Below are 12,564 nucleotides of genomic sequence, written 5' to 3' on the forward strand. Positions count from 1 at the left end.
TTTTGCTGTTCCTTAGGCAGATCAGACCAGGAGGGCTGATATCCCCAGAAGTGAGTAACACATATTGCTTTTGATGAGTGTTACTCACATTTTCAAAATTCTGAAAGAAAAAGTAGCAGTATGTGAGTTTCTGTGGCTGTATCCTGTTGGTAATTTTGTGGAATGACTCTTGGGCAGTGCGTATTTAACCCAACTTATAAGGCTCGTTTTCTTGAAGAAAGGGAGAGTCACTCCATGGCTGTGGAATTGTCAGTGGAACAGGTTCAATGCTTCCTTTCTGTGACCAATTCATTTGAGTTTTTTCAAACATGCAGAGAATGTACAGGCTACCTAATTTACTGGTCACAGTAAAACTGTGTACCCAGGTTGTGCCATTCATGCTTAAATCAGCGTGTGTGATGCCATCTTGCCAAAAACATCGGAGTGACAATGCCATAGTAAAGCATTCCAACCTGCAGCACTGATTTTTGGGATGGACGTGTCCCTCTGCTCCATCCTATGCTGTCACATAGGGTGGGCTGAGGAATATAGCCAAGTTTAAATCCAATTCTTCTTCTCATCTCATCTTTTGTGGTGGGTTGTTGTGTAAATGAGTGGTGACTTCAGGCAGGTTCACAGAGCAGCAGGCTCTCAGTGGCATTTTCATTCTGCCTTGACCCAGATTTTAAGATTACTAATGGAGTAATAACTAATTATATCTGTCACTATGCTTCTTTTTAACATGCTTAACCATTTGATTTGGAGTTTATATATAGATGCATATATAAATTCAATTATAGATGCAGTTGTGCTTGTATTTAATTGGAGGTGGAATCTCTGCTGGTAATACTTAGAGGCATTTTCTGAACTTGGGTCAACTTGACGATTTCTTCCTAAGACACATAAAGACCAGGCTATACACTTCTAAAATTACGTATGGTAAAGCTCCAGCTTTGTGCATATTGTAGAACATGAGGAAAGTAGATGGAGTGTACTTAGTAATTTGCTGTTTCATTTTAGTAAAAGGCAATCCAGTAAATCCAGGTATTTTTTGTACAAAAAATGTAAAATGTACTAAAATTTGGTTACTGGTGAGGGAGGAAAGATGTATCTGGATTAAAGTATTTATGGACATGGCTGGTTAAAAAAAGAAATCCTTAAGCATGCAAAGGAACTAAACATGTCTGAGTAAAATTCATAGAATTACATTCATGCTTAACTGCCTGGGATTAGAAATTCATGGTATTAATTGTACCAAACATTTAGGTATCCTTATGACAAATAGTTCTTCAATTTGACTCCTAACAGAAAATGTTCACCTTTTTCTGAAATTATTTATTTATAATACGTATAAGTGTTTCTTTTCAGAGAAGTTCTTCCCATTATTTTCCCTGGTGGATTTATTAAAATAGTTTATAGCCCTGTATAGAAGACCATATGCAGGAATAGATGAGTAACAGCTTTGTGCTTAGGTGTAGTAATATTAAGCTGTCCTCTTTATTGTTTAGCAGCAAAGTAAGTACTTCTGTCTTAATTTATAATGGATGGCATCAGGTCTGATATAAGAAACTTTGTAGGATGGAGCTGGTGTAGGTGGTGTCATGCAGAGGCAAAAGGGGTCATTTGTAGAGGTGAAACAGGACAGAATGAGGCACAATTGTTCAACAGCTGGCACAGGGACATGAAGGGACTGTGAGTTTCTCAGGTTTTGTGTCACTTTATTGTGGAAGTAGAAAGCAAATATAGGTTCCTGTGCTTGGGCTAAAATGTAAAGAAATGTACATGTCATGTTGCTGAGTACAGCACTGAGCCAGGCTGTAATGATTCAATGATTGCACTGTCAGTGTGGAAATCCGAAGATACTGAGCGTTTCTCTTCATTGTGATAATACAGATATATATATTTTAAAGGACATAAAATACCCGTTGCTGAATACTTCATTTAAATAGATGTGAAGGACCTCATCCTCACATCTTCTGGAGTGCACTTGCTCAGCAGTACCAAGTATGAAATTAAAAATTGCCTTCTTTAAGCCTGAGTGCACAGTGTAGGACACATAAATTGACCAGACTTTAAAGAAGGGCATAATGTGTGATAAAGCAGAAATTTTCTAGGGCTTTGATTTAGAGGATTGTAGTAGAAAGTTCAAAAATGTTTTAAACTGTTCTTGCAGAAGGTTCTTGAAGCTTGTGAACAACCCTAAAAAGTTTTTGTGCCATCTTTCATAATTTCAAGTGGGTTTTGTATGTGGCATTTCTAAATGTTTAACTAGCAATTCCACATGCTTGGTGAAGCACAGGGTGTTGGTGAACAGAATTTTCAAATGTGTATGTATATACATGTATGTATATGTATATGTATCACACACAGTTATAATAAACTCGTCATCAAGGATGGATGTTGGAATGGGGAAAAACTGCTGTTGTCCTCTGTTCAAGCTTATTAATGCTGCTGCACAGGGGAAGTGCCCCTGGTTTCTTACAGAAGCAAATGCTGTTTGTAACTTCCAGGTGCCATGCAATAATTCCAGTTTGCAGTAAATAGTTGGGTATCAGCTTTTTGTGTAAAAGTTAAAGGGATTAAATCTTTGTGACTCTACTAATGTGAGGGGGGCAAGGTTTATCCTGAAGTTGTGCTGTTGTGTAACACTGTGGCCCTTTTGTGAACATCCTTCATATTTGGGATTTCTTCTTAAGAACTGGGTTGAAGGGTGATTTAAAATGTTGGCTTCTGCTTTCTTCTGGAGCAGGAAAAGAGAAGGCCTTTAAGGAAAAAATGACTTTGAGTAATTTTCAGTAGTATGTGCGTCGTGCCTGGCTTGTCATAAAATATTTGTGTAGTCTTCTCTCCCTTCCTCAAGCAGTTCCCACAGTTCACAGTGTTCTCTCAGTAGCTGTTATGGGGGAGGGATGGGGGGTAAAAGGAAGGTTAAAAGTTCTGTAGTCCCATCTCTAAGGATAAACAGTAAAGTTCTTGGTTCCCCTCCCAAACAGCAAGTGGTTATTCTGCCTGGGGGAAGATCCTATATATTTATATTTGTCTGTGTCTCACTTGCTTCTGTGACCAGGGGATCATGAAGAAATTTCTGTTCATTTGTGAGATGTGAATGTGGCATTGTGAATACATGCCTCGGATTTCCTCATTACAATATTTATCATTTTTCCTGAAAGTTCCTTTCCTCTGGTGAATTGTTCATCCTGTAGAGTCAGTCAGCTATTTCCTGTGTATCAGCATAATGTAACTTCATCTACACTGGGCAGGACTTTGGACCCATTCAAAAGCTTTATATTTTTCATAAGTTTATTGAAATTTAGTAACCTCACTCTCCACATTTCAACAGTTCTTTGCAGTGTGGTCCATGCCTGGAGATGCACTTGTTCTGCTCCCACCCCCTGTCACTGCAATGGAGTGGCAGTAAATGCACAGGAAAATTGTCCCTGGTCACCCTGACCCTTGGATTGTTCCTTTGTCCCTTCAGCACTGTGGGGAGTGGGAGCGCTGGGGCCTGCACTTGCTTCTACTTTGTGTCATTTGAACATGGAATTGCTTTGTCTGTCTGAACATTTTGGCCTTTTACTTGCCATGAGTGGAATTTGTAAGTATGGCTGAACTTGGAATACCGAGCTGGAGCTAATAATGCCAACTCCAGTTAGCACTTCCCATTATAAGACACTGCTCAGTGCTGTTAACAGCTGGCTAACACGGACATTTTTCATGCTGAGGAGCTAAATCAGATCAAATTTATTTTGGGAAGATTCTACTAAACTTCAACCACTTTTGAAAAGGATTAAAAATACATTGCACATCATCTAGAAATCCTTTGTTCTTGGTGAATCCTTTATTCTGGGGCAGAGGCGCTGTCAAGTAGGGACATGATAATAGGCAGGTGTGCCTGTATCAGCCAGGTAAGGGCTGGTGCAGGTTTAGTGAGAGGGTGGCCAGGAGCTGAGCTCTGCCTCTTAATGCTGAATTCGGCTTGCTCCTGGTGTGAAGAAGGCACTAACTGGAATGCAAAGGGTGCAAAAGCTGGATGAGGGTGGAGGAGAAGGGAGTGACCTGGAACAAGGAGCTGTCCAGGGCAAATGGTGGATGGTGGGGATTGATTTTGGCAGGATGAGGTACTGGGGATCTATTGGTGCCTGGGCTCTGGTGCTGCAGCACTGAACGTGACACAGGGTCACAGAGGCAGCCCAGGGCTCCTGTTCCAGACCTTTCAACACTTGGCTTTGTAACCAGGGAATGCTGTTGCTGCACATGTGATGTTCTTTTGGTGATCTGAGTGTTTTATTGGGAAGAAGGGGTCATCTACAGCAGAGGGGCTTTATAAGAACTCAAGATGTGTAACATGCAAAGAATGTAAGTGGTTATAGTTGGAAAGAGGCCAGAAGTTTAAAAACAAACAGGAAAAAACACCCACCCCAAAATTTCTCCCATCTGTTCCTTTGCTCCACAAGTTCATCACCTTGATCCTGTATAGAAGAAATAGGGAATTAAGGGCTGGCTTCTAAGTGGCCATGATTCAGAACATAATTCTAAAAAGGCTTGCAGATAAGACCAGGGTTACTCCTCATGCATAGAACAAAAGGAATTCTTCAGCTTTTGGGAAACCTGAGAAGTTTTTTGAAAAGACCCTTGATTCTAAGAAGATCTTGGTCACTTCATTAATGCTAATATTATCTTGCTTTAAAAGGGTCAGAAAACTTGCTGATAATTATAATTGAATTATGTAGTTTTTAAGTTTCCTTGGCTAATTTACATGCTATATATTCACAAAGGTTTTGGAGTTCAGAGAAGTGTTATCCGCTGTTGATGAGTTCATTGCATGAAAGATTTAAGCTTTTTTAGTTAGAGTCAATGTTAATATGTTAAATAACAAGTGGGCAGAGAAAGCTATGAGCTATGGCAGCTATCATTTGTGCACTGTGATGGATCTTGCATTCTTTGTGAATATTTCTCTACAGAAGAGGGGGGTCCTCTGATTTTATAGTTTGTCCCCACTGGATTTGTACCAGAGCATCCTCCTGTGTCAGGGGGTTGATATAATACGCTGTGCTCTGTATACATTGAGTTGCCAGTGTTGTGATACACTTTGATCTCCATTCTCTGTGTGTACGAAACACACACAAAGGAGCCTGCAAAAGAGTTTGACCAGAGAAAAAACAAACCAGAAATTACCTGTGCTGGGCAGGTGTATCTCCAGCAAGAGACAAGCAGATGTGCAATTTGAAGTTACTTGTAGAGGTCTGTGTAGACAGAATGAGTTATGGGTGCATTCGGATGGATGGTTATTTTTTTTTTTGTAAACTAAAAATGAATGAACTGATAAAATGTGAAACTGCAAGGTTTCATTTTAAGTAAATTTAATATTGTCTAACTATGAAGAAAAAGGAGGTTTTCAGACTGCTTTCATATTTTACAGAATTATTTGTTGATGCATAACAGTGCTTCTCTTTTCACCCAATGTTTGGCACAAGGCTGAAACAAAGTCTGCTCCTATGGGACTTCTTTTCCAAAAAGCTGCTCATTTTCACACCTTTTTGAGCTTTGGGCAATTATAAAGTTACTAAATGCATGATTTTGTTCAGCTGATCCCTTTTATCCTGATTTAAGGTCAGTGATAGCCTTGTCTGCTTCCCAGGAAGATGTTCTGGATCTGTTTGATTTTAGGTATACACTACAAGCATCACTTTCTGCTGAAATAAGTATCTATTTATCAGTTTAATAGAAGAATAGCTAAGAGTTTGAGAGTTGAGGTGTGTCATTGTTGTTCTAAGACTATTAAATCCCTAAAAAATAAAGTACAATTTCCATCAGATACAGTGTTAACTACATTTCATACAATTACCTGTTTCTAACAAGGTGTTTTGTTATTTGCACACATATGCACATTTAGTTTGTTTTTATTCTAAGGGCATGCTTTCTTCATTGTGTTTGGCTAGGGGTTTTTTTAACATTTTAATTGAAGTATTTACAATATAGTTATTTTTGTTATAGTGAACCATTTTATTGTTTCAGAAGTGAATGAATCATATATTCTGGGTTATTTTTTCCTGGCAAATACTTTTCTTTAATGGTTCCTCAGGGCTAGCTTAAGTTGTACAGATGAATATACTTGAAATCTGATTCATCATTTCAGGTGTTACAATGAAAAACATGAAAAATGTTGTGAAACTATATATATATATGTGTGTGTGTGTGTGTATATATGTGTATATATATATATGTGTATATATATATATATATATGTCTTTTTACTTGCAAGAACATCAACTTTACATGGGACTGGACTGGCTGTGTAGCTGTTGCAAGGCAATGAAGTAATACTGCTTCTTGTTTGCTCTGACTTCACCTCCATTTCCCAAAATCCCAAGATTTTGTTCTCTTTCCCAGGTTTCTCTCCTCTGTCCCACCTGGAAGAACAGGTGCTGGCTCTGCAGCTGAGCTTCCAGACCGGTGTTCCCTTTGCAAGGGCAGGGTGTTTGCAGTGGAGTGTTGGATGGATATTGTCACGTGGGAAAGGGTCAGAGGGGATCCTCTGCTGCTCTACAAGGCAAATACAATGAAACTGAATTTTGCAACAAATATGGCAGAAGGGTAACCACAGGGTGGTGTGGAACCTGCTCATAGTAAATGGTCTTTGCATGTTGAATCACAATTTCTGTCTGGCCTTTCACGTCAGTCCCAGGTGGAAGAGTCCAGGTGCATTTCCTTGACTGCTCAGCGTGAGTTCAGCAGCCAGATCTGAATGATAGAGATTAGTAAGTGGCTCCACAGCTCCCTGAGAATGGAAGAGAGGAATGTCAATACTTCATATTTTTTGTTAGCTGAGTGTGCTTTCTCATATTTTTGTTGATGATACTGAGTTTTAAAATATTTAGAAGAGTAAGAGTATCAAAAGAGCTCTAATATGTGGGCATGCATTTCTGTGAACTGTGTGTGAAACCTGAAAAGAGCGAGTCTACTTTTTTTTTGCATCTGTATAACTAATTTGCGTAATCTGGAATGTAAAGGCTTACATTCTGGTAGATTTTGTTTAGGTGTAAAAGTATCATACACAAATTGTTTTTTCATATGTTTTCCAGATTCATTGTAGGGAGGTTTAAAAAAAACCCAAAAAACCCCAACAAAAACACTAAACCACAAAAAACCAAAACAACAAAAACAACAAAACCCACCCAGCCCTCCCCGTATTTTCTCTGTTGTCCCTACTCTAAGCTTCTGTCCACACAAATACTTATAAACAGCAAGTAATGCACTTTCTTTTGCATGCATAAAGTCCCGGGGAAAATGAGGAAATATTTTAGTATGTGTGAGGTGTCTAATAGTTTGCTTTGCTCTGATTTATCTTTCAAAGAGCTGTGGAGGCCTGTCTAAAAAGCTAAAATACACTCCCTGTGAGTTTATATTACCTTTGTTTAAAACAGTCAAACCTCTACTGCTGGAACTCAGGAATTCATGGACAGAATGACTAGAACAGTAAATATGACTTAAAAAATGTGTGGTTATTGGATAAACTGGTATGAGCCCAGCTGCTGAGGATAAATTGATTTTGCTGTTGCTTTAAATCTGTGATGTGTTGGTATTTTGGCAGAGTAAGAAAAACAAGGATATTAGAAAGTAATTTACTGCCTTGGGATTAGTAAGGAGTGTTATGTTTCTGTGACTGGGGCAGGATGGGCTGGTGGAGATGTGTCTGATAAACAGGACGAGGTCTAGTCTGACAGCTGGCAACAATAGCTTTTGCTCAAAGTCAGGTGTACTAAATTAGCAAATCTATTACAAGGCTACAGGAGAAATCTCACAGAAGACAAGCCTTGTAGGCAGAAGTGCAGCCAAATGGGAAATGATTCATCGTCTCTGAATGGGATGAGCACTGAGCAGAAGCAGTTTAAACCTCAGACTGCTTTGGCTCATAAACCACCAAATATGTGATTAACGCTTTATCTTCTCCAACCCCGTGGTTTTTATTGTCTCCTGAAGAGAAGTCTGTATCTAGGAGCAAAACCTGTGACACTCATTTGTTTGTTCTAATCTCTCTTTTGTAAGTTTGAATGTGTTTAGGTATTTTTTTTTATTTTTAGCTAAATGACAAAATGTTTGTGTGCACCCTAAATAACACTCCTGTCCTGTGACCCTTCAGCAGCAGCACCTTTCAGTGAGGACAGTTATGTTGCAGGAGTGCAGGCACAACTCCCTGCACTGACTTAGTGTAGTTCATTTGCTTATAATTAGTGAAAATACATAATTAGCTGGAAATGTTTAATGCAGGATGCCAGTTCGAAGGTGATCACTGCATTTTGATTTTTAGTATTTTTAAAACTTGCATCACTTTAACATTAACAGTGCCATTCATAGTCTACAATGTTGAAAGATGAATAGAAAATATATTTGTGAATTCTTTAATTTAGTTAATGCAGAAAGGAGGTACAGTTTACAAAGTTGGATGAAGCAATGTAAAGGGGAAAAAGCCTGTGCCCTCTCTGTCTCCATAGAACTAATCAGAATTTTAGCCTATCTCTGGTCGTATTGTAGTATAAATTGTCATATTGGCTCTAAGATACATAAATGATAGAGAAACTAAAGGAATTAGGTCATTGGAAGGTGTTTAGTTTTAAATAATTGAGATGTAAGAAGACAGTTGTGAGATAAAAAAATACTGTACTTGGAAAGTTAATATATTTGTTTAGCAAATGATTATATTTGGGTGCCCTGGATAGCACTCAATTAGCAGTTGAGATGTCCAAGGAGCAGTGTGTCTAGGAAATGCATGTAAAGATTTCTCTGGAAAACTGGGTCTGCTCTTTCCTTGCTTGTGCAGCTGTATAAGAAATGGTGGAAATCAGAAGTGATATTTAGTAGAACACTCTGTGAGCAGAACTGCAAGAGGCTGAGGGTTCCTAGAGTGTATGGCTGCAGGGAAATGAGGGTTTTCCATTTCTGTGTCCCCTCAAAATCCCCATTATGTGTACTTGGACTGTCTGAAATTCATAACGGGTGTTTGAGGTCAGTGGAAATACTTGGATACTCCTTGCACTTGGAAGCCATTCTGCCTTTGTAGGAGCCCAGCAATGAAATGTTCTCAAACTTGTTGGGAATATTTTCCTGGATTTTTATCCATTTGCTGTACTGGTAGGAGTGTTGATGTACAGTGTTACACTTTTTGCATTCATGTAATCACCTTACACTCCTCTTTTCAGTCTTAGCTCCTTCCCATTATCTTTCTTAATCTTCACTCTCTACTGCTTAATATCTTCTACTCTGTGTTCTTATTTCTCAAAAAAATTCTTGTATTTTCACTTCTCGAGCATTGCATCTTCCCAAAAGATATCTGAAGTTGTAGTTTAAATGGTATGGCAATGTTTTTTGGGCAAGATCCTTTATTTCCATGTATTGGTGAGCTATTTCATCTGAATCTCTTGGTGTTCTGTTTCTTTAAATTCTCTTTTATATTATTTCTTACAGTACTATATAATACTGATGTCACGAAATAATTTAAGCAACTTGTGTAAAACCAAAGTAAAACAAAACCAAGGTTTTACTGTAAGTTGCTGTACTTCAATTGAAATAAATAAAATTGCTCATTCAATTAGCTCATCTCTGTTCAACAGCAGCAGCTTCTTAAACTTCTTAAACTGTTTGGATTTGTTCTGTAGGACACATCTGTTTAAACAGAGAAACCAAATGGAATCTGTCCATATTAAAGGACTGCAATAACTTAATCAGTTTATAAATGGTATAGTCTAATGATGTAATAATCTCCTGGAGATGAGGCTTTATGGATGTGTGGTGAGGGATAAGACTGGACTGAGGTATACTAGTTTTAATGATGTTTGAATGGTGACATTGGTTTTCCATCTGTGCTGTCTTTAAGCAGCTGGAGTTTTCCTCACTTAGATGATGTTGCATTTCTGCAGGTACAGACAGAATTCCATCATCAGAGGCATAATCTTAGTGACCAGGTAAAGGTGTGTGTGTGTAGTCCACACACCTTCCTGCTGACCCTGTTTTATTTTTGGCAGAAGCCAAACTGTCAGATTCCAGAGAGAGAGGCAACTTCCAGAGTTGAAAGCATTCCACTAAAATCAATTTTCCAAAAAAATGTGAACATAGGGATATTGTGCTTGAATATTTCAACTGTACTAAATAAGAAAGAGGCAGGATCCACATATTATCAAGGAGACAATGTCTGAGGTTGTGGATGTTGATGATAATGCAGGATGAGGTAAGAGTACATCACTCATCTGTATTGCCCCATATAGTAACATTTCAGTACATCAGGTGTAGTAATAAAACAAAACTGTGCTGAACTAGGAGTTTAGAGTAAGGGCAGATGTTTAATTAATGATTTTTGCTAGTGATAGTATCAAAATCATGACCCTCTTGAACTCTTTAACATTGTTTTACTTACTAGAGGACTATTTTTTGTAAATTACCTAAATATACGTCTGAAATGCCAGAATTAATTTTTTCTCCCTATCAAAAGTTGTTGCCCGAGGTTTTCTCATGAGTTAGGAATTATTTCTTAAAAAGGATCTGACAATCCTTTTGTTAGTGCTGATAAAATCAATATTTACAGCATTTTGCTGGAGTGGCATGGGAATTACTTGTGAAGGGTAAATTGTGTCCATGCTTTTGGGGTATTTTTTTTTCCTTCCTGGTTCTTTTCCTTTGTCCTCTTCCCAGAAAATCCCCAGGAGTAGTGGTGTTCCCCAAGGATCCCGTCTGCAGCAGAGACAGAGTTTTGAGACTTCCTGTTTAAATCACACGTGTGGCCATGTCCTGACAGCAACGGCAGCACAGCCTGGAACACTGCTGGGATCCACAATTCCTGGCACCCAGGAGTCTGACTTAGCTGCAGGTGCCTCTTGTCTGAGCCCTTTTTAAAATTCAGGGCATTTTTGTCTGGTTGGTAATTAGATCATGAATTTCTTTTGTTGTCGCCTCTACTACAGCTCATTCAGAGGGTGGAGAGTTTTACTGCAGTGAAACAAATCCAAGGGCTCTGCTCCTTGCTGGCAGATTTGTCCCCAGCACATTTTCAGAGGTGCATGAAATATGTCAAACAGAGCTATCATTTATTTCTCCCGTTAGCTTTTCCCCCCCACTCCTGTTCCTATCAAAACAAACAGAAATAGATGTCTGAATTTCCATGTTACCTTTTTTATTTACCCATCAGAGGAAGGATCCTGTGCTCTCTTAAGTATTTTGCAAGTTGATAATTTTGGATTAATTGCTTCTGTTTTGGTTAAAAACTAACTGCTGGGATTGTAAAGAAGTCTTTAAGGACTGAGGTAAGACTTTTAGCAGGATTGTAAGAGTTTGAGATAGAAGTGACCCCCTTTTCTTTGCCTGAGCTCTTAAAAACTATTTTATTCCAGTATTTCTTAGATAATTGCATTAGAGTTTACTTCACTCACACTTGGATATAAAAACCACCTCTGCAGTTTGAGATCAGTTAATCTTGGTAATGTTACTCTAAAGTTTTTTTTATGAACTATTGTTTTTAATACTGCAGGAGGGTAAAAAATAGAGAATCTTACAGCAAACGTAACAGCAAAGCTGTAGGATTCTTTCATCTTTTTAATGGATTTCTGTTTCCCATCCTGATTTTGTTTACTGGAATACAATTTTATACTTGTCACCTATATGAGAAAGAGAAGGGATAACTTTGAAATTGGTCTGAAAATTGATCTTTGCTGACTTTGCTCCATGGTACCATAGTGGTTGGTTTTTCAGATGTTGAAAAATGCGTGAGATGGGATGGTTAGGCCATTTTGGAGGAGAGTGGAGAAGAGAAATTTATAGTGTATGAAAGTTATGCATTAGAAACATCCTGGCTGGTCTGAGAGGCTCCATCCACACTGAACCAGGAAATGCAGATATTCCCAATAGACTTTGTTTTCTTTAAGTTTCCCATGTGTTACTTCTGTTCCTTTCTCACTGAGCTGTGGCTGGAGCCCTAATTTACAAAGAGCCCTGATGAGCATGGTTTATTTTGTATCATTCAGCTTTAATTTACACATTTGGTACACAGCTAAAAAAAAGCAAACCAAACTCAACTTTTTTTTACATCTACTTACTCAATTTAACTTGAATTAATGTGAATCTCCATGAAAGAGACTTCTAAACCTTCCTGGTAGGATTTGCAGTGCCTGGGGAGGGCTGCTATCTTCATTGCAAAAGTGGCAGCATAATTTCTTTCCTTTACTTCTTGAGAGGCATATCAAATAAACTGGACACATGAATAGGGTGGGTGACGTGTGTGGCAGCGAGCCCATCGCAGAATGAATCTAGGAAATGTGAATGCATGAGCTGCTCGAAGGAAGAATTCAATGGTTTGGGGGGTTTTGTGTTTTGTTTTACTTTTGGCTTGGAGTGGAGTAAGGGAGGAGAAGTGGAAAAGGAAGCCTTTTGTTTACAGTGAAACAATGCTGTGAAGTAGACATCATGATGTAAAAACAGGAGTCTAAACATGGCAAATCTTGGCAGGCTCCATCTGGCCACGGCCACGAGTCACTCAGCCGTCCCTGGCACAGACTGCTGGAGTCTGGAGTCGCTGTCGTATCATCCTTCCCTTACGGGAAT

The 12,564-nt window shown here is 38.7% G+C and overlaps 1 protein-coding gene across 3 annotated transcripts in view; it reads left to right on the forward strand.

Moving 5' to 3' along the window:
- The window catches only part of SMURF2 (SMAD specific E3 ubiquitin protein ligase 2), a 60,040-nt gene that overhangs the window by 6,508 nt on the left and 40,968 nt on the right, over positions 1–12,564 (forward strand). The window contains exons 1-2 of one of the 3 annotated variants that reach the window (XM_069032942.1): positions 5,600–5,646; positions 6,370–6,737. The exons of 1 other annotated variant lie outside the window; for it this stretch is intronic. In XM_069032942.1, coding sequence (XP_068889043.1) covers positions 6,725–6,737 — 13 coding nt within the window. In that variant the 5' untranslated portion in view covers positions 5,600–5,646; positions 6,370–6,724. Of the gene's footprint in view, positions 1–5,599; positions 5,647–5,695; positions 5,733–6,369; positions 6,738–12,564 lie in introns of those variants that run through there. One more of the 3 variants, XM_069032943.1, reaches the window with a different exon arrangement.

Source organism: Aphelocoma coerulescens, chromosome 18 (genome assembly GCF_041296385.1).
Source record: "Aphelocoma coerulescens isolate FSJ_1873_10779 chromosome 18, UR_Acoe_1.0, whole genome shotgun sequence".
Taxonomy (NCBI): domain Eukaryota; kingdom Metazoa; phylum Chordata; class Aves; order Passeriformes; family Corvidae; genus Aphelocoma; species Aphelocoma coerulescens.